The 24,629-nt window shown below is 35.6% G+C and overlaps 13 protein-coding genes and 13 long non-coding RNA genes across 26 annotated transcripts, besides 1 other annotated feature; 14 read left to right on the forward strand and 12 right to left on the reverse strand.

Moving 5' to 3' along the window:
* Positions 1 to 747: 747 nt before the first annotated feature.
* SPOM_SPNCRNA.2450 lies at positions 748 to 1,145 on the reverse strand. The gene has a single exon (NR_191818.1). It is a non-coding gene; the product is annotated as a non-coding RNA (long non-coding RNA).
* On the forward strand, positions 1,015 to 3,016 carry ssd2 (succinate-semialdehyde dehydrogenase). The gene has a single exon (NM_001018569.3). It carries the CDS (start codon positions 1,339 to 1,341, stop codon positions 2,818 to 2,820), a length of 1,482 nt encoding a protein of 493 aa, NP_593172.1. The 5' UTR covers positions 1,015 to 1,338; the 3' UTR covers positions 2,821 to 3,016.
* Positions 1,262 to 3,682, reverse strand: SPOM_SPNCRNA.706. Its single transcript, NR_151075.1, has one exon. It is a non-coding gene; the product is annotated as a non-coding RNA (long non-coding RNA).
* On the forward strand, positions 3,243 to 4,964 carry hat1 (histone acetyltransferase Hat1). Its single transcript, NM_001018570.3, has 6 exons — positions 3,243 to 3,310; positions 3,361 to 3,464; positions 3,526 to 3,744; positions 3,834 to 3,949; positions 4,021 to 4,384; positions 4,441 to 4,964. Exons 1-6 carry the CDS (start codon positions 3,253 to 3,255, stop codon positions 4,714 to 4,716), a joined length of 1,137 nt encoding a protein of 378 aa, NP_593173.2. The 5' UTR covers positions 3,243 to 3,252; the 3' UTR covers positions 4,717 to 4,964.
* SPOM_SPNCRNA.2451 lies at positions 4,090 to 4,306 on the reverse strand. Its single transcript, NR_191819.1, has one exon. It is a non-coding gene; the product is annotated as a non-coding RNA (long non-coding RNA).
* SPOM_SPNCRNA.707 lies at positions 4,927 to 6,041 on the reverse strand. Its single transcript, NR_151076.1, has one exon. It is a non-coding gene; the product is annotated as a non-coding RNA (long non-coding RNA).
* crn1 (coronin Crn1) lies at positions 5,128 to 7,190 on the forward strand (the record flags this gene model as incomplete). The annotated part of the gene is made up of 5 exons (NM_001018571.3): positions 5,128 to 5,238; positions 5,281 to 5,333; positions 5,382 to 5,609; positions 5,651 to 5,739; positions 5,789 to 7,190. The coding sequence occupies exons 1-5, from the start codon at positions 5,205 to 5,207 to the stop codon at positions 7,188 to 7,190; spliced, it is 1,806 nt and encodes a 601-aa protein (NP_593175.1). The 5' UTR covers positions 5,128 to 5,204.
* Positions 7,191 to 7,318: 128 nt separating this feature from the next.
* Positions 7,319 to 9,015, forward strand: hrk1 (haspin-like kinase Hrk1; the record flags this gene model as incomplete). Its single annotated transcript, NM_001018572.2, has 1 exon — positions 7,319 to 9,015. One exon carries the CDS (start codon positions 7,319 to 7,321, stop codon positions 8,783 to 8,785), a length of 1,467 nt encoding a protein of 488 aa, NP_593176.1. The 3' UTR covers positions 8,786 to 9,015.
* Positions 9,016 to 9,048: 33 nt separating this feature from the next.
* Positions 9,049 to 9,531, reverse strand: SPOM_SPNCRNA.2452. The gene has a single exon (NR_191820.1). It is a non-coding gene; the product is annotated as a non-coding RNA (long non-coding RNA).
* On the forward strand, positions 9,056 to 9,531 carry SPOM_SPAC23C4.04C (uncharacterized protein; the record flags this gene model as incomplete). The annotated part of the gene is made up of 2 exons (NM_001355999.1): positions 9,056 to 9,366; positions 9,420 to 9,531. The coding sequence occupies 2 exons, from the start codon at positions 9,056 to 9,058 to the stop codon at positions 9,529 to 9,531; spliced, it is 423 nt and encodes a 140-aa protein (NP_001343030.1).
* Positions 9,532 to 9,661: 130 nt separating this feature from the next.
* Positions 9,662 to 11,232, reverse strand: les1 (nuclear bridge Ish domain protein Les1). Its single transcript, NM_001018573.3, has 2 exons — positions 11,139 to 11,232; positions 9,662 to 11,084 (listed from the first exon to the last, which is right to left on the reverse strand). Exons 1-2 carry the CDS (start codon positions 11,203 to 11,205, stop codon positions 9,856 to 9,858), a joined length of 1,296 nt encoding a protein of 431 aa, NP_593177.1. The 5' UTR covers positions 11,206 to 11,232; the 3' UTR covers positions 9,662 to 9,855.
* Positions 10,355 to 10,618, forward strand: SPOM_SPNCRNA.2453. The gene has a single exon (NR_191821.1). It is a non-coding gene; the product is annotated as a non-coding RNA (long non-coding RNA).
* A 305-nt stretch (positions 11,233 to 11,537) lies between the features above and the next one.
* Positions 11,538 to 12,825, reverse strand: efm6 (methyltransferase). The gene has a single exon (NM_001018574.3). The coding sequence runs from the start codon at positions 12,670 to 12,672 to the stop codon at positions 11,689 to 11,691; it is 984 nt and encodes a 327-aa protein (NP_593178.1). The 5' UTR covers positions 12,673 to 12,825; the 3' UTR covers positions 11,538 to 11,688.
* Positions 12,826 to 13,238: 413 nt separating this feature from the next.
* On the forward strand, positions 13,239 to 14,218 carry tht2 (karyogamy protein Tht2). Its single transcript, NM_001018575.3, has one exon. It carries the CDS (start codon positions 13,264 to 13,266, stop codon positions 13,867 to 13,869), a length of 606 nt encoding a protein of 201 aa, NP_593179.1. The 5' UTR covers positions 13,239 to 13,263; the 3' UTR covers positions 13,870 to 14,218.
* Positions 14,219 to 14,471: 253 nt separating this feature from the next.
* rho3 (Rho family GTPase Rho3) lies at positions 14,472 to 16,106 on the forward strand. Its single transcript, NM_001018576.3, has 3 exons — positions 14,472 to 14,621; positions 14,696 to 14,768; positions 15,093 to 16,106. Exons 1-3 carry the CDS (start codon positions 14,558 to 14,560, stop codon positions 15,571 to 15,573), a joined length of 618 nt encoding a protein of 205 aa, NP_001018193.1. The 5' UTR covers positions 14,472 to 14,557; the 3' UTR covers positions 15,574 to 16,106.
* SPOM_SPAC23C4.09C (chaperonin-containing T-complex associated protein) lies at positions 15,003 to 17,192 on the reverse strand. Its single transcript, NM_001018577.3, has 5 exons — positions 17,024 to 17,192; positions 16,743 to 16,812; positions 16,619 to 16,694; positions 16,405 to 16,535; positions 15,003 to 16,287 (listed from the first exon to the last, which is right to left on the reverse strand). The coding sequence occupies exons 1-5, from the start codon at positions 17,095 to 17,097 to the stop codon at positions 16,243 to 16,245; spliced, it is 396 nt and encodes a 131-aa protein (NP_593181.1). The 5' UTR covers positions 17,098 to 17,192; the 3' UTR covers positions 15,003 to 16,242.
* Positions 16,130 to 16,830, forward strand: SPOM_SPNCRNA.2454. Its single transcript, NR_191822.1, has one exon. It is a non-coding gene; the product is annotated as a non-coding RNA (long non-coding RNA).
* SPOM_SPNCRNA.2455 lies at positions 16,943 to 17,456 on the forward strand. The gene has a single exon (NR_191823.1). It is a non-coding gene; the product is annotated as a non-coding RNA (long non-coding RNA).
* An 88-nt stretch (positions 17,457 to 17,544) lies between these two features.
* Positions 17,545 to 17,883: an LONG TERMINAL REPEAT.
* Positions 17,884 to 17,932: 49 nt separating this feature from the next.
* sec2 (guanyl-nucleotide exchange factor Sec2) lies at positions 17,933 to 19,811 on the forward strand. Its single transcript, NM_001018578.3, has one exon. It carries the CDS (start codon positions 18,018 to 18,020, stop codon positions 19,599 to 19,601), a length of 1,584 nt encoding a protein of 527 aa, NP_593182.1. The 5' UTR covers positions 17,933 to 18,017; the 3' UTR covers positions 19,602 to 19,811.
* Positions 18,138 to 18,355, reverse strand: SPOM_SPNCRNA.2456. The gene has a single exon (NR_191824.1). It is a non-coding gene; the product is annotated as a non-coding RNA (long non-coding RNA).
* Positions 18,532 to 19,472, reverse strand: SPOM_SPNCRNA.2457. The gene has a single exon (NR_191825.1). It is a non-coding gene; the product is annotated as a non-coding RNA (long non-coding RNA).
* A 70-nt stretch (positions 19,812 to 19,881) lies between the features above and the next one.
* Positions 19,882 to 21,957, reverse strand: SPOM_SPNCRNA.708. The gene has a single exon (NR_151077.1). It is a non-coding gene; the product is annotated as a non-coding RNA (long non-coding RNA).
* atp18 (F0-ATPase subunit J) lies at positions 20,286 to 20,764 on the forward strand. The gene is made up of 3 exons (NM_001018579.3): positions 20,286 to 20,408; positions 20,458 to 20,508; positions 20,553 to 20,764. Exons 1-3 carry the CDS (start codon positions 20,339 to 20,341, stop codon positions 20,612 to 20,614), a joined length of 183 nt encoding a protein of 60 aa, NP_593183.1. The 5' UTR covers positions 20,286 to 20,338; the 3' UTR covers positions 20,615 to 20,764.
* SPOM_SPNCRNA.2458 lies at positions 21,454 to 21,790 on the forward strand. The gene has a single exon (NR_191826.1). It is a non-coding gene; the product is annotated as a non-coding RNA (long non-coding RNA).
* A 63-nt stretch (positions 21,958 to 22,020) lies between the features above and the next one.
* hhp2 (serine/threonine protein kinase (CK1 family) Hhp2) lies at positions 22,021 to 24,159 on the forward strand. Its single transcript, NM_001018580.3, has 3 exons — positions 22,021 to 22,221; positions 22,388 to 23,111; positions 23,198 to 24,159. Exons 1-3 carry the CDS (start codon positions 22,058 to 22,060, stop codon positions 23,510 to 23,512), a joined length of 1,203 nt encoding a protein of 400 aa, NP_593184.1. The 5' UTR covers positions 22,021 to 22,057; the 3' UTR covers positions 23,513 to 24,159.
* SPOM_SPNCRNA.2459 lies at positions 23,569 to 24,292 on the reverse strand. The gene has a single exon (NR_191827.1). It is a non-coding gene; the product is annotated as a non-coding RNA (long non-coding RNA).
* Between the last annotated feature and the right edge of the window lie 337 nt (positions 24,293 to 24,629).

Genomic DNA, 24,629 nt, shown 5'->3' on the forward strand with positions numbered 1-24,629 from the left:
TCAATGTTAATTTTGTAAGCATTTTCATGTTATGGGATTTTTAATCATTTACTTGTTTTTTATTCGATACTACAGATTAATGTTATTTGCATGGTAAATTGTATAGTATTACTTTAAGCGCCGATCAGTAATAAAGAAATTTTAAAGAAATTATCGATTCTTTCATATTCTTCCAAAAATTACGTGCCCATATCAATCGGACATGCTTCTTCCATTGCTGCACTGAAAAAAAAGCCATTGTGTATTCGTAAAGCAGTAAAAAATGGAAACATTGCGATTACAAAATTTTAAAACTATGTAAACAAACGGTGAATGCACTGTATAAGATCCATGCAGCATATACCAATTGAGTTTTTTATTTTTTTTTGGGTACTATATGATAATTGTCAACTTTAAAATAAAAGTTGGACACCATATGAATAAATGAATTTTTAAAATTAAATATGAAATAAAATATATGGAAAAAATACGAAAAAAATTGATGGTAAATAAATTAATTAAAATTAAATTAAATATGTAACTTACTATACTGATAACTTTAATAATCGTTAGAAAAGCAAGGAAAAATTAAGCACGGATACCACAAATGTTTAATTTTATTTTTTGATAAAAGTTTCAATACTATTTTAGTTATTTATTTCACTCCAATTATGTCGCTAAAAAAAAAAAAAAAAAAAAAAAAAAAAAAAAAGAAACCGCATTAATACAAAATACATTTTTTAATATGAAAAGCGAAGCGATTTTACCCACTGTTCTTTTCATACTCATTCACAGTAGCTGTAGCTTATATTACTGCCATTCAGTATAGTAAAGTCGGTACATATTCACATATGGTGGCACTCAATTATATGATGTAAAAAATGCAATTCCACCAAGTTCGCTATATACATCATTGAAGAAGACGGGAGCCGTAAGCTAACAAACCAGACACTATGATTTATAAGTTAGTCTGCCGATATTTACGCAAATTCAATACGCCTTTCTTTTTTTCCAGGGGAAATGTTTGCATACACCAAGAACATGATGTTGAGACGTAAATCTAGTACGGAAAACCAAGATGCATACGTTATGGTTTGATCATTAAATGTCTTGTTGAAAAATTATAAATATGCATCGTTTCTCTCGATGTTTACACTACATTAAAAAAAAGAAATCTGCAGCTTAATTTGAAAACACTAAAAAAACCTGCATTCTTCTTTTTTCCACGAAAGATCTGTTGCTGCTTACGCTATTATTTGTTATTATTATAAATAATAATAACATTTCTATCGATAACTTCGTTTCATATAGTTTTTAACATTTACTCCTTCCCACTTTTTTGTATAATACTCTTCAAAAATGGCCCCTCAATTCAAACGCCCTGAGCTCTTTGGCTTTGATAAGTCTCATGCTCAATCTTTTGTTCAAGGAAAATGGATTTCTTCTCCTAACAACAAAACTTTTGAGGTTGATAACCCAGCTACTGGTGAAATAATCGGTAAAGTGGCCGATGTCTCAGTAGAGGAAACAAAAAAAGCCATCAGTGCCGCTAACGAGGCCTTCAAAACTTATAAAAATTTTACTCATGTCCAACGTAGTCAGTTATTGGAACGCTGGGCAGAGCTTATTATGGAGAACAAAGACGACTTGGTCAAGATGCTTACCTTAGAAAACGGCAAGCCTTTGAGCCAAGCTGAGATGGAGGTCACCACATGTAGCGGATATCTTAAATGGTATGCTGCTGAAGCCGTTCGTACCTTTGGCGATGTAGCTCCTTCCAGCTTACAAAGTCAAAACTTTCTCATCTCCATCAAACAGCCAGTTGGTGTCAGTGCCTTGATTACTCCTTGGAACTTCCCCGCCGCCATGATTGCTCGTAAAGGTGGTGCCGCTTTGGCTGCTGGTTGTACCGCTATTTTCTTGCCTGCTTTCCGCACTCCCTACGTTTGCTTAGGTTTAGTCAGGTTGGCGCAAGAGGCCGGTTTCCCTGACGGTGTCTTAAATGTGATCACTTCTTCTGATGCATCTGCTCATGGTAAAGAACTGACTACCAACCCTATCGTTCGTAAGGTTTCCTTCACTGGTAGTACTAATGTCGGTAAAATTCTTATGGGACAAAGTGCCAGCACAATCAAGAAGGTTTCAATGGAGTTAGGAGGTAATGCCCCTTTCATTGTATTCCCTGACTTCCCCATTGATCAGGCTGTCGAATCTTTCTGCACTATCAAGTTTAACTCTTGTGGTCAAGTTTGTGTCTGCCCTAACAGAGTTTACGTTCACAAGAATGTTTACGACGAATTCGTCAGCAAGCTTACCGAAAAAGTCAAGACCATTAAAGTAGGAGATGGATTTGACTCTTCTTCTGCTGTTGGCCCTTTGATTTCTCAAGATGGATGCAAAAAGGTCAGCAAGCACATTGAAGATGCTGTTTCAAAGGGTGCCAAAATCACTGTTGGTGGAAAGGAGATTTCCTCAAGCAAAGGTTATTTTTTTGAACCAACCGTGCTCTCCGGTGTAACTCAAGACATGTTGGTTGCTAGCGAGGAAACATTCGGCCCACTCGCCTCTGTCTTCAAGTTCGACGACACCGAAGAGGTGATCGAATGGGCTAACGACAGTGATGTTGGCTTGGCCGGTTACGTCTTTACCAATAACTTGTCCACAATGATCCACGTTGCCAAAGAACTAGAGGTGGGTCTTGTAGGTGCCAATATCGAAATGGTTGACGAACCATTTATTTCCTTTGGCGGCATCAAACAGAGCGGTTTTGGCAAGGAAGCCGGTCGTTTGGGCGTTCAAGAATTTATGGTGGTTAAGGAAATCAATCTCAAGACTCTTTAAGGATTTTCGCTTTAGAAAGCTGCATATTATTGAACAAGCAATGATGTCCTCTTTTGGTTAATGACTAAAAAATCCTGATGTTATGACTGTTTTACATGTTTGCGATACAAATCGTATTTTAGTTTAATGATATCAAAAAAATTTAATACCTGAACATCGTGGGTCATCGATGAAGAATGGATTGTTGTGTCAGAAAATCTATACTTGTAGTTATTGTTCTGAGCAATCTGAAAAGTTATAAAGAATTGTAGGTTCTAAAATTGGCAATACTGGAGCTAGAAATCTATATAATAGTAAATATTTTTTAATAATAACAGGTGTAGCACGTGAAATTTTGCGTCGCCTTGTAGTTTGTTACTTCCAACTAGACACATGTATTTTTTGTTGTTTGACTTGAAATAGGGTCAGGTATTCAATTTTCCGTATGCAGTGATGAGTGCTGTTGATGAATGGGTACATAATGCCAATGAATGCATAGAAATTGTACAAGGTATGCTATGTTAAATTATAATGTTTTTACCTTGTGTTAACACCTGTCAGTAAACGAAAAGCATGAAAAAGATTGTCAATACCATCCTAGCAATACATATGCAATATTTGGAGATGCTGAGGTTATTTATGGATATAAAGATCTAAATGTCACTGTAAGATTAAATCAGCAAGTTTTAGTCATGAAATTTGATTGCAAATAGTAACAGTTATTAGATAACCTATGAATGCCCATTGATGGTCCCAAAACTGGAAATCTCATATTCAGAGCGCCTAGCACCAGATTCAGGAGTGGAACCAACTGATATTGAAGGAACATTAAACACTTATCTAAAAGATCGTTCCATTAAGGTTGAAGGAAACTCATTTGACGTTCATTCGGCAAATAGTATTCATAACTATTCCTTTAATGGAAAAACATTCAAGATTTTACAAGTATGTTCGATTACCTTTCAATTGGAGAAGTATTCAATTATTGAATATCCCTATATGTTCTTTGGCTAATAATCGTAATGTATTAATAGGCAACGGTTCTTGAAGCTAGTGAGATTATGCAGCATTTGCAAATATTTTCCTTATTTTTTATTGAAGGGGGCTCTTTTATTGACCTTAATGATCCAAGATGGATGGTATATTTACTGTAAGTTTGTTATTTTCTACGCGTCTACTTTCCTTTTACCTTTTTATCGAGGTTTTATTAACAAAAATAAGTTACGAGACTACTGAAGATGATTATTGCTTACGTGGTTATTGTACTGTATACAAATATTATAAATGGGACAAATTAATTCACGATGGTATTCGAGCTCGTATCTCACAATTCGTGATTTTACCCCCTTTTCAACATCAAGGACACGGTTCGCAATTGTACAATGCTATTGTTAGTACCTTTTTGAAAAATCCTAAAATTTTAGACTTCACAGTTGAGGATGCATCGGAAGCGTTTGATAGCCTTAGAGACCATTGCGACTATAAAAGATTATTATCAATGGGAATATTTTCAGAACCTGACTTTCATCCCTCTCTTTCTAGGCAGTGGATAAACTCGAAAATAGCTGAAACAAAGTTAACCCAGGTTCGTAATTTGCTAAATTTACCATGCAATGCAACTTACTAATTGTCTTTTTTTAGCGTCAATTCTCACGCTGTTGTGAATTAGCATTTACAACGAAACTAAAAAAGCTTTCATTATTGGAGCGGAAATCTGTTAGACTAGGAATAAAGGAAAGGATTTTTCGTCAAAATCTTGATGTGTTGCTACAGTTGGATAAGTCCGAACGTATTGAAAAAATTCATAACGCCTATGAAAATCAGTTTGATGAGTATAAACAGATTGTCAAAAAGCTACCCAAGCTTAAGGAAGATTCGCCTCGAAAACGCCAAAAACTTGCTCAATCTTCTTCCTAAATGAAAACACTTTTAGAGATCTGAAATACTTTGAGAATATTGAAGGCATATTAGCATAAAAAGTTATGAGAATCGACTAAATTACACTATTGGACGCAATTACTTTTTATATAATTTGCTTTTGAAAGCTTTCGCTTGAAATGATTAAAGACATTTGAAACAGTGATCATTTTAATAATATAAATTTTGTATATATTTTGCAAATTTAGTGTGATATCTAGTTTAATAAAATCTATAAAGGCACCTTATAAAAATTCAAACAATTCCTCATAATGAACTGCTTTTTCCAAAATTTAAATATTTTAATATCTACTATCAATAATATTGGTTATTTTCAACGACCAGTACAACTTTAGGTGCTTGTCATTCTCATCCGTCCTCCTTCCTATTCCGATCCCGACTTTGTTCATTACCTGACACCCCGGATAAAGTTAGCTCAATTAGCAAATTCTCATTCGATCTTATAAAGGAATTATTCTTTTTCAAAAATGAGTGGAAGATTTGTGAGAGCTAGTAAATATAGTACGCATGCTTTTTGAGTAAATAATTATTAACTGACGTTAGGACATATCTTTGGACAAACCTGCAAAAAAGAACTTTGCTACGACAACATAAAGGTTGGTCGATACTTTAATGGTTTGAAATTTACTAATTGTCTTCAATAGCTTAGCAATAATGCATGGGATTCTAACCTATTGAGTGTGAACCCCTTTTACCTCAGTGTTAATTGGAATGCGGGAGCTGGAGGTGCATTGGCAGTTATCCCTTTAAACGAAAGAGGAAAGCTTCCCGATCAAGTTAATTTGTTTCGGGGCCATACTGCGGCTGTTTTAGATACTGATTGGAATCCCTTCCATGATCAAGTATTAGCATCCGGCGGTGATGATTCTAAGGTATCCTGCTATTTGACTTTATTTATGTATTAACGAATTAGATTATGATATGGAAAGTACCAGAAGATTATACTGTTATGGAGCCTTATGAAGATGTTCATCCAATTGCTGAATTAAAGGGCCATAGCCGGTATGTCGTACATTGCATTAGGGTTTTAGTTACTGACTTTTTTGTATAGTAAAGTTGGTCTTGTTCAATATCATCCCACTGCAGCGAATGTTTTGGCATCTTCTAGTGCAGACAATACTATCAAGTTGTGGGATTGTGAGAAGGGTGTAGCCCATGTATCTCTGAAAATGGATGTAATGTGCCAGTCTATGTCGTTCAACGCTGATGGTACCAGACTTGTAACAACTTCTCGAGATAAGAAAGTTCGCGTCTGGGACCCTCGTACTGATAAACCAGTCTCCGTTGGAAATGGTCATGCAGGTGCTAAAAATCCCCGTGTCGTTTGGCTCGGGAGCCTTGATCGTTTTGCTACAACTGGTTTCAGTAAAATGAGTGATCGTCAAATCGCTTTATGGGACCCTACCAATCTGTCTGAACCGATAGGTGGTTTTACCACATTAGACACCGGTTCGGGAATCCTTATGCCATTCTGGGATGATGGAACAAAGGTAATATATCTAGCAGGTAAAGGTGATGGTAATATTCGCTATTACGAATATGAAAACGATGTTTTCCATTATTTATCTGAATTCAAGTCCGTTGATCCCCAACGAGGCATTGCCTTTTTGCCAAAACGCGGAGTTAATGTTTCTGAAAACGAAGTTATGCGTGCTTATAAGTCCGTGAACGATTCTATCATTGAACCTATAAGTTTCATCGTTCCTCGCCGATCTGAAAGTTTCCAAAGCGATATTTACCCTCCAGCCCCATCTGGTAAACCAAGCTTAACAGCTGAAGAATGGGCCAGTGGGAAAGATGCTCAGCCTGATCTTTTAGATATGTCTACTTTGTATGAGTCTAAAGGTACTGTTGAAAAGGCTGTTTCCGCTACAGTACCCTCAGCTGGTGCTCAGGTACAAAAACATAACGAAGAGAAGGTTGAGACACCAAAGCCCGAAGCTCAGCCAGTTAGCAAGCCGAAAGAATCGGCGGAAGAACAAAAGCCTTCCAAAGAGCCGGAGGTGAAACCAACTACTCCTTCGGCATCAAAAGTAGAAGAACCATCGAAGAAACGTGATGAGGATAATCATCAGAAAGAAGAAACTGTAACCCAGCCCAAGCGTGAGAAAACACCTGTTGAAAAATCTTTTCCGAAACCAGCTAGTAGCCCTGTTACCTTTTCAGAAGATGTAAAGAAAGAACCATCAGAGGAAAAGAAATTGGAAGTTTCTGACGAAGCACCCAAAGCTGCTCCTCTTGCCGAAAGTAAGAAAGTTGAAGAGAAAGAACCCTTTTATGTTTCAAAAGATAAGAAAGATATTTCAGCAGTCAATCTGGCCGATCTCAATAAACGTTTCGAAGGTTTTGAGAAACGATATGAGGAAGAACTCGCAATCCGAGACTGGAAAATTGCCCAATTGGAGGATAAGCTGGCTAAATTAACAGAAGCAATTAAAGAAAAATGTAATTAAGTTTTTTTGTGCATTTTTTATTTTGTCCAGAATGCTTTTTTAAACATATCACTAAGCCCGGACATCATGCCTTCTCCATCTCACCTCCGTACCTTACTACCTCAATATTTACAAATGTAGGAAAAGATATGGAAAGTCGTTCAAAAGTTAAAACTTATGGAAAGAACCGTAGATATATTAATAAAGATATTGAAATTTGGGCTTCTTTAGATGAACGGCCTTGTGCTTTGAAACCTCGGAACATTGAAAATTTTAATAACCAAGAAAGAAGTGACCTTGAGCATATTCACTCTAAACCGAAAAAAGATTCATTATTATCTTGGAACATTCTCTTAAAAAAAGGTTCATACAAAGAAAATGAGTTATTGGCGAAACGAAATCAAAACCTGGTACCTACTGTCATAATACCGGCTTCTCCTCGGGATAATGCATCAAAGTCGGTAGTCAGTAAAAAAGAGGTTGTAAATTTGTCATCTTCTGTTGCTTTATCCGGAAAACCCGCAAATAATTCCAAATTAGATCCACTTCATCGGCTCCTCCAAATAGTAGCGCAAGAAGACGCTCTTCCATTCAGTCAATTTGTTAAGTCTCAGACTTTTGAGATCCAAAAAATTGGCGAAGCAAGTTATAGTGAAGTATACCAAGCCAGCAATGCTGATGACGTTCCCGTTGTTTGGAAAGTTATCCCGTTTGGAGAAGACGGACAAGCTCAATATGCTGATGTCCTAAATGAAGTACAGATTAGCCAATGGATAAAAGTCGACGGTTTTGCAAACCTTCATCAAGTAGTTGTCGTTAAAGGTACTTATCCTTCACTTTTATTAGAAGAATGGGATCGGTATCTTATGCAAAATGGTTCTGAGAACGATCGACCAGATAGCTATTCATCAACGCAACTTTATTGTGTTTTATGTCTTGATCATTCAGGAACAGATCTGGAACATTTTGAGCTCCGTAGTTGGCGAGAGTGCTGGTCGGTTTTTTATGAAACATTAAAAATTCTTTCTTTAGTTGAAACTCGTTATGAGTTTGAGCATAGAGATTTACATTGGGGAAACATTCTTATTCGGAAAGCTGATCGGAGTGAAGAGGAAGTTTCGTTTCTTTTAAATGAAATATCGCTTGACGACATTGAAAGTGTCGATTTTCCCGGCTCACAAGATAAGGCTGATGATTTTGACAACATACTTCAAGTTACGCTGATTGATTTTACATTAGCCCGAGCATCGTATTCTCAGGGTATAATTAGTTACAATGAATTTAACGACCCCGATCTGTTTAACGGTGTAGATGACTACCAATTTGATATATATAGGTTAATGTCTAGAGTGACAAAAGGAAGATGGGCGCAGTTTTTTCCCATTACAAACGTTTTATGGCTGCATTATTTAATTCATCAACTTTTACACAAAAAGAACTTGTCATCGCCGTTAACAGAGACTGAGACGCTTATGAGAAGTCGTCTTAAGCAAATATTTAGGCTTATTGACCCTGTTAAAACAATGCAGTTCCAGCAGGCCGAAGACTCGATTCGCTCTAAATCTACAGTTACATCTGCAACTTCTCTCCTCAATTGGGTCCGTCAAAAATACTAATTATGGTTTTTGCATACTAAAAAATTGAACGGCGTTCGCATTTTTTTAATATTCCTTTCTTTTTCATGGTATGCGTTGCTAAAATCTTATACATATGTACTTATATTTTAAATTTTGGACGTCGAAGTGAACTTTTTTGGTTATTTTTTTTCTTAAAGTTGACCATTTTATGTGGGGTTTTTGTTGTACATAAAAAATTACATATCTTTGACTAGCAAAACTTATAAGTAAATAAGAATTATTAACTGTTTAAATCACAAATGAGTGTACATGTTTTGTTATTTCCTCAGTAAATCCTATGATGATTGTAGTCGCTATTATATAATTTCCAATATGGCTTTCTATTTCCCAGTTTATGATTCGGACTCTCCGACTACAGTGCACCATGATGAGCGGAAGGAGTCGTGGCGGTCCCATGGGTTTATTGTTTGCTTGCACATTAGGTGTTGCATCTGCTGTAAGTATAATTCAAAAATTAAAAAACCAAGCTTGAATATAGCGCTGAGAATTCAATCCCTCAAAATAATAAAAATACTAATCTTTCAGTTTTATTCTACAAAACCACTTTGGGATAAAAATAGGTAAATTGAATCAAACATTTATAAAAATGGCTAACTATAGTGGGGAATGATAGCCCAGAATATAAGCAATTGCGTTCGGAAATTGAAGCTACAAAACGTGATGAAGAGGTAAAGAACGGCGAACTTATCGACCCCAATGTAACAACAGAAGACGAAAAACTTTGATCAGGGTTTATATTAAAACATTTTTTGTCTCATCATATTCGATTTTGTTTCATGAGAAATCTTCAACCTCATTAATATTCTGCAAAAAAAACTTACATACTAAGTAACTTTGTAGAGATTATTATAACTGTTCCGTAAAACTACCCATTTTATTATTTTTAATAAACTAGTACTAAATGAGAAAAAAGCAAATCTGAGTTAAGTATCTGTTATAATAAATGGCAACAAAAAAAAATAAACTAGAAATATACAGTTAATGAACAAGGCATGGCTCCAACTTCGAGTGGTCAATTTTCAATGGTACATTACCGACACAAATGGTATTTACTGCGAAAGTACAAAAGCCCTTTTAAGCGAGTTACCCAGGAATGTTTGCCAATAATGTATTCTGTTCAAAAAGGCAGGACCTCGTAAATAGTAATACAGGTGGGGAAGTAATCGTTCAAAAGCTTTGGTAGATGAAAATGGAACGGGGACAAGTTCGCCAAATGACTCCAATTCCTCTTTGAGTTCTTCTTCGGTCCAGGTAGACTGTTTGGAGACAGAAGGATGTGAGTATAAAGAATCGTTTAGCGATGCCATGTCAGAAGAGCTCCATTCAGAAGCAACATCCATATAAAATAATTTAGCAGCATGAATAAGTTCATGACGCGAGTTGTAAGCAACATGGGAAAATATGGAACCACGTTTATTGTACTTCCAAATCCAATCTAATAAGTCCTCAGACGACCATCCATCTAGTACGTTGGAGGCAATCATTACACGCGGTGTGAAGCGGTTAGCGTATGCTTCTTTCAAAAGAGTTTCCCGAGGTGAAAGAACAGAAATAGGAATGTTTCGCTCTCGCAAAAAATCAATAAGTCTACCGTCTGACCATAAGTGAATAATTTCTTTCATATATGGTGCAGGCTGGCTATCTGTAATATTTGTCACTTTGTCTTGCGATTTTCTTTCCTCAATATCGTAATAACGTCTAGCCAAGACGATTAGGTCGTCATGTGATGCACCAATTGGTACTGTAATGTTTTTCTGATCCAACATAGAAAGGAGTAGATTATTTGACCAGGATTCCAACTCATCATTGGTGGAAATGGCATCGCCCATTGATGCTTGGAAAACTGTTTCCAACAACTGCTCTCGGGTTCCAGGCTCTGGAACTTCGTACTTATTCTTAATAAGCCATCGAGAAAGCTCGGAGTTGGTCCATGAATTGAAAATCCAAACGTCCAATTTTTGTGCGTTATGAGAAGCATGATTCTTCTCCTTCTCATAGAAAGATTTACATTTGTCGGTTACCTTTGATACATACTGTAATGGCTTCCTCCAAAACTGTGAAGGAGTCTCGATAGGAGGAACGTCCAGTGACTTTACCCCATGATTTTGGAGAAAGTCATCAAGCTTTCGTTGAGGCCAAGAATCGGCTGGTCCTCCTATTTTCCCCTTTTCTCTACCGGCGTAAACGGTTCGCTGAACATACTTCGTAGTTGTACTAGGCGCATCATGTATATCAGCTGCAGTCGCTTCAATAGACGATATGTGGCCTGTAATCTTGCCTAGACAATGCCGGGTCAGCCGCTGTTTCTGTAGAAAAGCAACTCAACACTTACCAATTGACAGACAAAGCTGTATTCCTAATGCCAAAAGCGCTCCGTGTAGAAGAAACCTTGGCTGCATTGTATTTTTCTATGTGTTTGGGTGAATGGATGGTGCGTGATGCTTGATGGGTATTACACTTGGTATGCGCTGCTATATGACGTAAGCCGAGCCAGTTTCAAGGCATACAGAGAACAGGGTAAATAAAGCAGAATAAATAAAGGAAACTGCTTTATATAATGTTGAGTTGTTTTTTTATCAAAGAATATGCTAAATCATTAAATTCGCGCCAGTCGTCATAACACCATTCAAAAAAGCTGGAAGCCGAAATTCAATTTTACAGAAAATGTACTTTGCAGAGTTTACATGGGTTCCCAAGTTCGCTGATAGTTTAGATGCAAAATTGGTTTTATGCGATGCTACAAATTTTATAGACCGTTGTGTATAAGAACCCGAAAAGACATCTCAATATAAACATGCTGCTACAAAAAAGTTACGAGATTCGCAAGTTGACAGATTCAGCAACGCATCCTAAGAGAAAAATGAAAATGATGCAAAGTAAATTTATTTTTTCTGTAAAATGTAAATAGTGATTGGACCACGTTCTTCGTAAACAAGATCCAACCATCCCAATATATTGCTCATAAAAGTTTTTTCATTGTCATGTCTTTTTTTGTACGCAATATATAACTTTGTGTTCTTATCCATCAATTCCTGAAGACTTGCCTCCAAATCAGAAAAGCTAGATTCATTGTACATGACATCTGACATAACAATATAATCCCAATGACGCCGAAATTTTCGAGGAATGTCATGTCCCCATACTAAAATATCAGAAGTTATGTTGTTGCTCATTGCAGACTTATTCTTTTCAACATTTTTTTCCATAAATTCAATCGCATCTTCTGTATCGGTCATTGACACAAGAGCACGTGGATATTTGCTAGCAATACTTATACCAACAATTCCACATCCGGAGCCTAGTTCTAAAACATTGATGTCTTTTCTATTGGAAAAGCTATAATGCCAATCATCAGAAAGAATCTTTTTTGAGAAAACTACGCCGGCATCCCACAAGTGCTTAGCAATACTGTTACCCATCTGTTCGAGAAACCAGAGACCATCGTTTGGTGACTTTTTTTCTGGGCCTTGGATATACCGCCATACCATATTAGGTAAAGTAGATTTCGGTGAAAAAGCTTCACTCCAAACTGGTAATACAGTATCGGCATTTATGTGTATAGAATCAACGATTGAATTCTGATTTTCTAAATGCAGCGTCAATTGAATTTGCTGGTGACTAGCAGGAAAATACAAAGTCGTTTCAGCCGCGTGACCATTCCCTATCCATGAAACACATTGCTTAGAAATTGTGATACGACTGTGAGATTGTTGTCTATCCAATGCTTCAACCCTTACGGTTGCATCTTGCGGATATGAAACTTCGCCCAGATCAGAAGTTATCGTAAAAACCACTCGTAAAGCGTATTTAAAGGATTCTTCGAGCTTTTCTTGGAGTCTTAAAATTCTAATATAATAGAAAGTCATTCAAGCGTCCAAATACTTTAAAAATCCTTGGAAAAATAAAGAAAAGGGGGTCTTACAGAAATTTTTTTAATGATCTATTAACGTTCAGTTTCCCTTTAAACCACATTCACCAATCAATGAAATAAACCACTAGCAATGAAATACAAGTTGGTTGAAAAATTTTTTTTTTCGCAATTTGAAAAACTAAAATTCTCTGAAATATCAGATTATCGCCGCAATATGAGAGAGGGTAAACTGATCGTAAAAGCAAAACAATTGAACTAAGTTGTTAATTCATGCAACCCGGTAGCAATCATCATGAAAATAATCTCTGAATTGTTGTAAGAAAAACGCATGGTAGCAAACTTAAGTCGCAAGCAGAGCAACGAGTCATAACTGATAATACGAATATTCACATAAGGAAATGAACTTTATAAACACTCAATTACAAATTTGAGGGCATAAGCAATTGCACTAACACTTTTTTACATGTTGGTTTATTATGTGTTTTGCTGACTTTCCTTTTGTTTGTTACTTTTTTGTTGTTACCAGCGCACCTAAACGAGAAAACGTGTATTGATCCCTTCACATTTTAACCTCACAATACAGAAAATGGAGAATCAGGTGTCCAGTTTTCTAATTGATTCTCCAATGGAATGGAAGACTTATATGAAAAGCTTGAGTGATGATAATCCCAGCTTTGGGGACGTAACAGTTAATTTGACGAAAATTAGCGTATCTTCAAAAAATGCAAAAAGCTACGCAGAAGAAATGTATAATTATGTAACTCAAGAGATGGTATTTATCAGTGAACGTAGTAGACTATTATTGCGCGCAAAAAGAAGGTTGTACAAAAATCAATCACTTATGAAAAAAACGTCTGTGTCAACCTCGAACACAGTAAAGATGGTATTTATGTCACTAGCAAAGCAAATTGAACAAATGCTCAAATTCTGTATGATGGTTTACAGCAAATTGTGCGAGGCGTTTGAAACAACGTTAAAGGTAGCGAAGGAGTTTCAAATTTGCGATTCTTCTCAAGAATGGTTTTTCCAATTCCAATTGGGTTATCATAGAAAACAGATGGAATTACAGATGCTTTCTTTTGTAGCCGAATGGCTTGTTTTAACTCAACATTATACAGATGCTCTGAATGACTCGGCAAAAACACTTTACGACATAATGGAAAGTAGCCATAAAGCGGCACAAAAAGTTTAAAAGCATATTCAAATGTCAAACAAAATTTTCTTCTTTTAAAGGTGCTATTCAATTCATGATTCCAACAGTTGCTGTGCAAATTAAACTATTATCATGAAACAAACCACGGTAAAGTTGGTTGTACTATTGTGTGACTCCTTTTTCAAACTCATCAAAGTACGATTTTCAATTAAATTTTAAACTTTCAATTGAAAGGGTTGCCTCAAAATTGACAAGCCCTTGGTCAACTTTCACTAACTGGTGCTGTTGATTTTCTTCCTATTTAGCAATCACGTTATATATACCGTGTATTTCATTTTGAGACTGAGAGTAGACTTCCCCAATATATTTTAGTAAAACTATCCTTCGAAGGTTTTGTTCATCAATGAATTAATGCTTTACTCATCAAAATATATTATGAAACAATCCTACTTGCGAAGTTCATTCTGTATTACGTATTTCCGTATCTCTTTTAATAAACTGGTTCGCATCGCCTTAATTATTCTAAATTTGATTGTTACCTGAAATGTAGAAGCCAATCTACAGCGCACAAGGACATGTATGTCCTTCGCTAAGCAGTAAGCTGGGGTCTTGCGTAGGCTTTAGCTCATGGTACAAAATTCGTACCTAAACCAAACACCTCTAATCCTTTATTATACAGAAACCATTGAAAAACCCATAGAAAGCTTGATTGAAGCTCATTGAAAGTATGTCAAGCTGTTTCGGAAGTAAAAAGAAGCCTATTTATCGGAAAATCGTAATTCTTGGTGATGGTAAGGATCTTGGTGAAAATTTTGTTTTTTCTTTCGTGATTTTCGCAGCTAAGCATTCTAACCGTAAATTATAGGTGCTGCTGGTAAAACCAGTTTGTTAAATGTATTTACTAAGGGTTATTTCCCTCAGGTATACGAGCCTACTATGTAAGTATCATTAATAGTGCAAAGCTGTAAACGGCGGAGCGGAAATGAGGTTACCGTCTGCAATATCAAGTATAACTCAATATGAAGCATCTTTTTTTGCAAACCTTTTATCTAACGGGTTAATTTGTGGAAATTTGTTTCATTTCTGAGGAAAACGAGAATGCCCGAGTGTGCTCTCCATACAGTCACACTCGTACAATTTCTCATGACCAAACGTCAAATTGCTTTTACTATGCTTGACCTGTTAAGGGTTTTCACCACTTCTTTACATGATTATCTTCTTGTACTTAAAAACTTTTTCCGTTATCTAACACCTAAAAATAGATTTGAAAACTACATTCATGATATCTTTGTCGATGGAAACAGTATAGAACTGTCTCTATGGGATACAGCTGGTCAAGAAGAGTATGATCAACTGCGTTCGTTATCATATTCAGATACACATGTTATTATGATCTGCTTTGCCGTGGATTCACGAGACTCATTAGAAAATGTAATCACAAAATGGCTTCCGGAAGTCTCTAGTAATTGCCCTGGTGTTAAATTGGTTCTTGTTGCTCTAAAATGTGATTTACGTGGAGCTGATGAGGAGCAAGTTGATCACAGTAAAATTATTGATTACGAGGAAGGACTGGCAGCGGCAAAAAAAATCAACGCTGTACGATATTTAGAATGCAGCGCTAAATTAAATCGTGGCGTAAATGAAGCTTTCACGGAAGCTGCACGCGTTGCCCTTGCCGCGCAACCAAGAGGTACAAAGGATGGTGCTGATGAATCCCATGGTACCGGATGTATCATTGCTTGAAAGCACTTTCTTTTGAAAGCGCCTAAAAGTCTTATTTCTAATGTTCGAAGTTTATTATTGTATATGACGTTAGTGTGGGTGTTGCGGTGGCCTTTGAATAGCGTTAACCTTTTTTCAATGGTTTGTACTTTTGACTTTTATCCCCTTTGCTGTTCTCAAGGTTTTAAATTTGACACTTGGGGATTCTGTCCGTTTCCAATGAGTTTATCTCCTTATTTCAGGTGTATTGTCTATCTTTCTTACCTTCCTACTTGAAACAGCAGGTATTTGTACAATCGTGAAAAAGAGTGTTTGCAGTGAACCTTACTTTCCTTCTTTTTTGAAACTTGTACACTTTGAGTTGTTCAATTCTCCTTCTGTTCGTGTAATCGTTGAGTTGCTAATCTAATCAATTAATCTACCCCTTTTCTTTTACGATAAGCATACTGTTGAGCAATAAGGATTAGTCTTTCGGTTGTAAGACATGGGTCTGAGTCAAATCCTACCGTTTTAGAAAGCACCTTAAATATTTATGTAATATGAAGTGTTACCCCTAAATATCGTAATTGAAGTTAAAAATTGTAAAAATTTAGACTACCCAATATGTTGTATTCGTGCATCCGTGCAACCCTAATTCAATTTGATCCATTTGAAAGTAAAACAAAATTTATTATGTCTTTATCCTTTAAATTAAAGATCCCAGTCATCCTCATCGTCTTGAACACGTCGATTGATCTAATTAAACAGTTAAACTCTGGACCATGTAATATAAACAGATGTTTTTTTTTGATATTTCTCTCCTCAGATGAATTTGAAATAAAAAAGGAGAGAAGGAATTAGTAAGGCACTTACCACAATTTTTGTTTCATTACGTTTGGAGACCTCACCAGAAATTTTTTCTAACAATTCGATAAGTTCGGGCTCTGAGATTTTATGAGATATCTGGCCCGTTTTGGCCATACGTAACAGGAGCTCTTCAACAGCTACACAAATTAGACACATGTTTACATTATTCGTAAACAGATATTAAATTATTATCCGCCGCAGAAAATGAAATCACACTTACCTTCAGCACGATCTTTTCGTACCAACGCTATACGACGAAGTCTGTCTCTTGCTGGGTGTTCCAAAATTTGAGAAAGCTTATGAAATTGTTAGTCGGATATGGACCATACACATCATAAACATACTAGATTTTGTCGCATTTCATCTTGTACCTCCTGTTGTTGCTGATTGCTTGATGGACCTGAAGCAATATTACTAGATTTGTTAATTCTTGTAAAAAAAATGGAGTATATAAATAAATTAGTTTCTAAATTCACTATCGGATTTCCTTTGTGTAATTTTAAAATGATTCATTAAATCTCGTCATTTACCAACATAATCCTTCAAGTGAATTCTAATAAAAAATTATAACTTTCAGTCGTAGAGTTTTGAAGTTTATATGCAAGTTTCGAAACTAAGAACATACCTAGGGGCAGAACCATGTTCAGCTTGAAGTTGTGCTAAACGAGCTTGTCTTATAGCTTGCAATTCTTCATCCATTATGAATAAGCCTAATTATTAAGCAAGAACTGATGCACAAATGTTTTTTAATTGAGACTTGTGTAATGCTCAAATTTGTGGTGTTGCAAAGGATTAACGATAGATTTGCGGTACTGCTATGGAATAATAGCAATTAACAAGCGCTAGCATAATCAATTGTGTCGAGAGGACCATATTGGTGAGTAATACTTTTTTTAACTTTCTTTTTCTAGTAGACATGTACTTATTACCCTTATCTTGACAAAGCAGTCTGCTATCACGAAGAAACCTGGTCAAAATCCAGTGTGTGACAGCAACACCTATTCATATAGCATAAGCGATTATTAGACGATTACTTCCAAATCATAGTCAACCCCAAAACTTATTGATGAAGAAGTATTTTCAACGTAAACAATTGGTATAGCTAAATTGTTCAACGAATTAATAATTGTTTGAAACATGTTGTTTAATACTCTTTAATACGATTTAATGAATCACTAGTGTTAGTTACATAACATTACGCTGCATATTTCGTTATTTATCACTACATGGCTTTAGTTATATCATTTGCTATAATTCACCTTTTTTATAAACTCAAGATTATCAAGTTTGAGCTCAAGATAAACCACCTTTCTTAGTTCAGTTGTAAGCTATGCAAGTCTTTTTTATTATCATTGCTACCATTATTTAAATATTCAGAGTAATTTGCGGGTAAACTTACCTACGTAAAATTATATACTGCTCACAATGAAAACTCACCGTAGTCTATCGTATCCTTAACACACTTTATGAACTTCGTAACTGACACCAAAGCGTCTTATGATACAAGTGTATGAACGCCGTAAATTACCTTGACATGATATGTCAGTACTAACGTTAGCTGTTAAAGGAATTTCTTTGTGTTTGACTTAACGCTAAACTAAGTTATATTATAATTTTTTATGCCTGATGTCTCAAATGTGCGTGTAAAACCAAACCAGCATCCTTATGAAAAAGAAGTAAACGGTAAATTAATGTCGCAAGAAGAAATATTATCTCAAAAGCTGGTGGCAGCAATTGAGAGACAGGCGGCTCTTGATGATAAATATGCTACTGAGGTACATAGAAACGAAGCATTGTCAGAAAGGATTAGAGAGCTGGAAGCAAAACTCTCAGCAAAAAAAAGTTTTGACGAGGAGTTAGTAAAGTTTCATAACCTTGAAGAGAAACTTCAGCTTACGGAAACGAAATGCCGTAACGCAGAAAGTGAGAAAAGCCGTGTGGAAAATGAACTAGAAGATTTAACTAGCTCGTTATTTGAAGAAGCTAATCGTATGGTTGCAAATGCAAGGAAGGAGACTGTTGCGTCTGAAAAGCGTGTTAACCAATTGAAAAAGCAACTTGTGGATGCAGAAACTCTTTTATCAAGCACCCAGCATCAACTGACGGAACTGAAGGATGTCATGCATTCCATGTCCGACTCACACGAACAAAATAATGCCTTGCATCCACCACTTTCAAGGACCACCTCTTTCGTTGCCGATAATGTATCTGTTGGTAGTTTTGCTTCATCAACTAGTGGACTTGACATTCTAACTGGAACGAGTGCTCGTGAATCTTTAGATGCTAAAGAAATTTCAAGTGATAAACATTTGAATATATCAGGAGAAAGGCCAGCTACATTTCCCAATCCAACTTTTATCGAGGGTTCCGACGAACGTCGATCAGCTTCAAGTCTCGGTCATCGCACAAATAACAATCAAAACCAGTTAATTCGATTTTCTACTCAGATTCGATCTAGCAGTACATCTCCTCCTAGATCCCCTTTAATTATTTCAGATTCCCCTTCGTCATCTATTATTCATAATCCCCACCCAACTCACCCTTCCGCCTCTGCCATGAATTATATGAATCCGTGTTTTCTTGAATTTCATGCCTTTTTTAATTATCCTATGAAGTTTGCGAGATCAAGAAGTGCATATTCAACATCAGCAAATTATTCTAACACTCCTCCACGTAACACTGTTACACCATCTACTGCAAGATCATCCACTCTATCGCAAAATCCTAGTTCTTCTTCTAACTCAATTCCTTTAATATCAAGAAATCTACGTGACTTCTCCTTTTTTAAACGTTGTTTAGAAGAAGACATTGAACCCACTTTACGGTTAGATCATGCTTCAGGTTTATCATGGCTAACACGTCGATCTGTGTTCACTGCTATATTAGAATCATCCTTGATCATCAACCCGCTTCATTCTACTTCCCTCCTATCGTCACAACCTTGCTCTTTATGTGGGTTTAACCGTACCCAGCCTTTACGACAATTCGAATTTCGTTCTCGACCTGATTCTACATCACATGCCTCTTGCACTTATTGTGTCGCTCGTCTTCGGAGTGTTTGTAATTTTGTTGCCTTTCTTCATCAAATATGCAAAGGGGTTTGGTCTTCCTGCTCTTTAGAAAAAGCTTGGGATGAGTGTTTGAAAAAGCGAGAAGCCATGTTTTTATCTCGTGTAGGACTTGCAAAAGAATTAGAAGGATAATTTCCTTGGCACGTTTCTTTTTTTAACATATTAAGTTTACGCGTTTGTCGACAGTTGAATTTTTGGTCTATTCAAAATCGTTAAGCAAAGGATTCTCGTATTTTTACTTTCTATCTTATGTACATGTACTAATTTAATAAATAGATAACTAAACTTCAATGTAAAAGTATATAAATAACAGATAAATATATTATTTAATTACCTTTTCAGAAGCTCTTGATTTACAAATTGATGAAAGGGCAGTCGATTTCCGACTACTCACCAAAATGTTTCATAGAGTACGCGAGTTTGACTCAAAGAGTTTTGTATTTTCATGCTATCTAACGAACAACAAGTCATATGATGAAAAAAGAAAAAATTCTCTTACTGTTTTCAAGTAGTTAAAAGAGACTCGACTGTAACTGCGAAAGGTTGTCTTCAGTCAATCAGTCTAATCCCGAATTTAAAAACAAACGCTAATATGTGTTATGGATGTAATTGTGTAAGTTCGAACTTTAATTTAGCATGTCCATTTAACTAGCACTTCAAAATTTGGTTCCATCAGACTGAAGCTACTACCAAAAAAGAGTAATTTTTTTTATTATTTTAGAATTCTTTTAAAAGAAAATAAAATTAAAAAAATAATACACTAGAAATCGACATCGTTGACATATCCTAATATTGAGACTCCCAGTGATTGCCTTTAACTTAACCTCTCCACTCCCATCTCCATTTAAACAGAAATCGGAATCAGAGAAATGTCGTTCTTTGGCCTTAAAAGATATTCTACTCCTATTTTAAAACCTATGCTTCCTTTTTTTCTAGGGGGTATGTATATTTTTCAACGATTTGAATTATTATTAACATGTCTTGACAGGAGCCATCGTATTCTATGGTACTGTAAAGCTTCGTGATGCTATGATGGATTGTACGTTTTTAATAGAAATAGAACAATTTTTTAACTCTATGTAGCTGCGGAGTATCGCAATGATCCTAGAAACCCAAAGGCTGGAAAGTACGGAAGTGATCATTAAGTTGATGACGAGTTCATGTCTTTCACTTCCTAAAATGTTTCAGCCCTTTTGATGTGATTTAATGGAAGTCAATGAAATTACACTGCTTGTTTTTGTAGCAGTTACAATTGATCAAAAGTTCTGTAATCAATCGAATTTATTTGTAGGAGATCAATCATTTAAATTAAAGTATTAAATGTATATTTAAATATGAACTTTTCAAATAAACAGAAGGAAAAAATGAATTTCCATGCTTTTTAGGAATACATGTGTTGCACGAAATAAATATTCACTTTGACTGAAAAGTTATGTACTTAGTCGTCATTTAATTCGCTCATTTTGTAATCTTTTAATTTACCTAGATAATTTGATAATCCTCAGAAAAAGTACCTCAAACATATTGTTCCTATTTTGTGTTTCCAATTAAGCAGATCTTTGGGCACGGATTTCAAAAGCTGTAAAATAACGTATTACAGAAGGTTTAGTATACACTTCTATATTGAAGCTGGTATTGTATTCTCTAGAACTGAGGCTTTTACTAAAAATAAAGCAGTATTAGCATTTTTCGTTTTCAATACTACTTCGCCATGTAGGCGATCGTTTTTTGCATTCACTCCAAAAAAGAATCATCGGAAAAACTATTGAAAGAGAATAGCAGTTCAATATGATTCTGTAAGTAAAATCCTGAACGTTCATAGAAAATCATTTTGGATTTGTTTGCTTTGTTTACAAAACAAATCACTTTGAAGTGATTCTCTTTGAGGATATGAAAAAATATGCTAGAATTCCACATTCTTCATAATGTAAACAAAACATTATTGCTTTTTGTATCAATAAATTTAATCCAAACCTCTTTTCTTTCCACTAGAAAACCACATGTCATTCATATTTTGTACTTTTCGGAAGAAAGTCAGAACAAGCTCCCACTCAGGTACTTCATGCTACAATGTAATGCACAAACAATTGAAGGGTAAAATATCTGTTGGAGCAAATGATTCCGTGACATTTCAGCCACATCACAAACGGCTTACTTCGGAATAAACAAATATTATTCTAACGGAAAAGAAAAAAAAAAATCCGCGTTCAGTAGAAGTCACTGCAAAAATATGAACCAACAAATTTGAATTCGCTTTGCTTACTAAATTTATTAAGTCTCATGTAAAGAAACAATCAACATCCACAGCCTTAAGGCAATCATGGTACAAACATTAAATAAAATATTCCACTCTTTTAGAAACGAGCATCTTAAAAAATTAGTTGACGAGGGAAGTAAACAAAGACATTGAAGTATTGCTTAGTAAAATAAAAAATTAGTCACATTACATTGTATATATCATGTATTCAAAACATCCTTCTACTCCAAATATAGCTCGTTGCAGCGCTCTATTTGCCTTCCTCTTTGATTTCTGTGATGATGCGATTCTAACAACCACAGTCATCTCTGTGAATTAGAATCTTAGCAAAATGACGGTTGTTGACATTAAGATTGGTAATAAATATCGTATAGGTAGAAAAATTGGTTCTGGCTCCTTTGGTCAAATTTACCTGGGATTAAATACGGTAAATGGAGAACAAGTTGCTGTGAAATTGGAGCCTTTAAAGGCTCGTCATCATCAGTTAGAATATGAGTAAGTAGTGCTTTAATATTTTTTTACTTAAGTATAAGTTGGATTTCTTTCGGAACTCCAATTTCTTCTTTATATCTATCAACCGTAGCTCGATGTTTTACAACCAAAAAGGAAAAGCAAAAGTTACTCCATTTGGTTATTTTTCTTTTTTCTTTCTAACATTTAGGTTTCGTGTGTATAATATTCTTAAAGGAAATATTGGCATACCCACAATTCGCTGGTTCGGTGTAACCAATAGTTATAATGCTATGGTCATGGATTTATTAGGCCCTTCTCTGGAAGATTTATTCTGCTATTGTGGAAGAAAGTTTACTCTTAAAACGGTTCTTTTACTTGCTGATCAACTCATCAGTCGCATTGAATATGTTCACTCCAAGTCATTCTTACATCGAGACATTAAGCCTGATAATTTTTTAATGAAGAAGCACAGCAATGTTGTTACGATGATTGACTTCGGATTGGCGAAAAAATACAGGGATTTTAAAACTCATGTTCATATTCCATATCGAGATAATAAGAATCTTACGGGAACGGCTCGATATGCTAGTATTAACACCCATATTGGTATTGAACAATCTCGCCGTGATGACCTCGAATCGTTAGGTTATGTTTTACTTTATTTTTGTCGCGGCAGTTTGCCCTGGCAAGGCTTACAAGCTGATACAAAGGAGCAAAAGTATCAACGGATACGTGATACCAAGATTGGCACTCCTTTGGAAGTCCTTTGCAAAGGTCTTCCCGAAGAGTTTATCACTTACATGTGTTACACTCGTCAGCTTTCGTTTACCGAGAAGCCAAACTATGCTTATTTGAGAAAGCTGTTTCGTGATTTACTTATTCGTAAAGGATACCAGTATGACTATGTTTTTGACTGGATGATATTAAAATACGTAAGTTTTGAAAAGAAAATGATAAGGTGATACGTTAGTTTAACCTTAACAAATGATTGAAAATTCGATTGACTAACTATTATTAGCAAAAGCGAGCTGCTGCTGCTGCCGCCGCTTCTGCTACAGCACCTCCACAGGTTACATCTCCTATGGTGTCACAAACTCAACCGGTTAATCCCATTACTCCTAATTATTCATCCATTCCCTTACCTGCTGAGCGGAATCCAAAGACTCCACAATCTTTCTCCACTAATATTGTTCAATGTGCTTCTCCCTCACCTCTTCCTCTCTCCTTTCGTTCTCCTGTTCCCAACAAAGATTATGAATACATTCCATCTTCGTTGCAACCTCAATACAGTGCTCAACTGAGGCGTGTTTTAGATGAAGAACCAGCTCCTTGATTTTTTGACTTTACTTTTCATCAATTCCTCTCTTACACTACGTCTTTTAGTCTTAAATTCCAAACCATCTGTTGACGTTTTAAAGTTCCACAAATATCTTTAATAATTCCTGGCTTTCTTTTTTGTCTATGGATGGCCGGATTGCTACACTAATACACTTTGAGGTTTAGCTATTGTTTTGAGCTATTCCATTTTGCCTAGAAGTTGAGTTTTAATGCCTTCTTTTTAAATAGACATATTGTGTAAACCTCATACATGCTTTACTGAAAAGACATAATTAGAGGACAAAATTTAAATCGTGCTGTTTGTTTATATTCAGCTCGTTCCGGTCAAGTTCTTGCCAAAGAATTGAGTCAGTCGTGCTATTCATTTCTAAATTTCTTCTTCCCAGAATTTTATTTTATTGTTTTCGTTCCCCATTGGTTCTTACATTCCGTTTTTATTCAAAACTGAAAAGTTTGTACCTCCATTGCTAGAAGTAATATACACAAGGAGCATGTTTCTTTTTTTACACTATCATTTGCGTGGCTCTAAACCAGTCTTTATTGCCTACCTTTGCAATAAAAGATATAATATCAATTGCATAAGAAATAATTCATTAATAAATGATAAATTTCATCGATTAAATAGATCGCTATTTTTCACACTGTATTATGGGCAAGTAGCGTAAAAAATATTAGCTCTGTTGGAGTTGACCGCTGGATCATCAAGTTTTACATACTATTTAATTTCGGCTGTAGCAAAGAAAAATATCCATCGATTTGCCATATTATCATATCTATTGCTTTCTGTGGTATTTTAACCACCGGTATTTCACTTCTACAAATGTAAACAAAGCACGTTGATTTGTTTACATTACAGTTGCCCCAGTAACACATTATGGATCAGCACCACAAAGAAAAATCATTCAAAATTGATGCTCAAATTCAATATTCTACAGGCTCAAGAAGGGATCTATACTTATTTTTACTAAACCCATAACTATCATCTCTGTTTCGTCTGCGGTAAAAAAAAAATTGTTTAGATTAATGTAAAAACAGAGCAAAATGAGATTTGTCACTTAGTACAACAATGTGTTACCTCTACACGCAACTCCTGAGTTGCGTCGCATGTTATT

Source organism: Schizosaccharomyces pombe (assembly GCF_000002945.2).
Source record: "Schizosaccharomyces pombe strain 972h- genome assembly, chromosome: I".
NCBI lineage: Eukaryota > Fungi > Ascomycota > Schizosaccharomycetes > Schizosaccharomycetales > Schizosaccharomycetaceae > Schizosaccharomyces > Schizosaccharomyces pombe.

Excerpts from the sequence above, each read along its gene's own strand:
- SPOM_SPAC23C4.09C (NM_001018577.3), bottom strand. The coding sequence starts at position 17,097 with ATGGATGAAGAATTGCAAGCTATAAGACAAGCTCGTTTAGCACAACTT. Across the intron at positions 16,813-17,023 it reads GAACATGGTTCTGCCCCTAG|TAATATTGCTTCAGGTCCAT; the intron begins GTATGTTCTTAG and ends TAACAAATCTAG. Across the intron at positions 16,288-16,404 it reads GTAATGAAACAAAAATTGTG|ATCAATCGACGTGTTCAAGA; the intron begins GTAAGTGCCTTA and ends CTGTTTAATTAG.
- ssd2 (NM_001018569.3), top strand. The coding sequence starts at position 1,339 with ATGGCCCCTCAATTCAAACGCCCTGAGCTCTTTGGCTTTGATAAGTCT.
- sec2 (NM_001018578.3), top strand. The coding sequence starts at position 18,018 with ATGCCTGATGTCTCAAATGTGCGTGTAAAACCAAACCAGCATCCTTAT.
- les1 (NM_001018573.3), bottom strand. The coding sequence starts at position 11,205 with ATGCAGCCAAGGTTTCTTCTACACGGAGCGCTTTTGGCATTAGGAATA. Across the intron at positions 11,085-11,138 it reads ACAGCTTTGTCTGTCAATTG|GCAAGATTACAGGCCACATA; the intron begins GTAAGTGTTGAG and ends GGCATTGTCTAG.
- efm6 (NM_001018574.3), bottom strand. The coding sequence starts at position 12,672 with ATGACTTTCTATTATATTAGAATTTTAAGACTCCAAGAAAAGCTCGAA.
- rho3 (NM_001018576.3), top strand. The coding sequence starts at position 14,558 with ATGTCAAGCTGTTTCGGAAGTAAAAAGAAGCCTATTTATCGGAAAATC. Across the intron at positions 14,622-14,695 it reads AATCGTAATTCTTGGTGATG|GTGCTGCTGGTAAAACCAGT; the intron begins GTAAGGATCTTG and ends CGTAAATTATAG. Across the intron at positions 14,769-15,092 it reads CAGGTATACGAGCCTACTAT|ATTTGAAAACTACATTCATG; the intron begins GTAAGTATCATT and ends ACCTAAAAATAG.
- hat1 (NM_001018570.3), top strand. The coding sequence starts at position 3,253 with ATGAGTGCTGTTGATGAATGGGTACATAATGCCAATGAATGCATAGAA. Across the intron at positions 3,311-3,360 it reads ATGCATAGAAATTGTACAAG|TAAACGAAAAGCATGAAAAA; the intron begins GTATGCTATGTT and ends AACACCTGTCAG. Across the intron at positions 3,950-4,020 it reads AGATGGATGGTATATTTACT|TTACGAGACTACTGAAGATG; the intron begins GTAAGTTTGTTA and ends AACAAAAATAAG.
- tht2 (NM_001018575.3), top strand. The coding sequence starts at position 13,264 with ATGGAGAATCAGGTGTCCAGTTTTCTAATTGATTCTCCAATGGAATGG.
- hhp2 (NM_001018580.3), top strand. The coding sequence starts at position 22,058 with ATGACGGTTGTTGACATTAAGATTGGTAATAAATATCGTATAGGTAGA. Across the intron at positions 22,222-22,387 it reads CATCATCAGTTAGAATATGA|GTTTCGTGTGTATAATATTC; the intron begins GTAAGTAGTGCT and ends TCTAACATTTAG. Across the intron at positions 23,112-23,197 it reads ACTGGATGATATTAAAATAC|CAAAAGCGAGCTGCTGCTGC; the intron begins GTAAGTTTTGAA and ends AACTATTATTAG.
- atp18 (NM_001018579.3), top strand. The coding sequence starts at position 20,339 with ATGTCGTTCTTTGGCCTTAAAAGATATTCTACTCCTATTTTAAAACCT. Across the intron at positions 20,409-20,457 it reads GCTTCCTTTTTTTCTAGGGG|GAGCCATCGTATTCTATGGT; the intron begins GTATGTATATTT and ends ATGTCTTGACAG. Across the intron at positions 20,509-20,552 it reads TCGTGATGCTATGATGGATT|CTGCGGAGTATCGCAATGAT; the intron begins GTACGTTTTTAA and ends AACTCTATGTAG.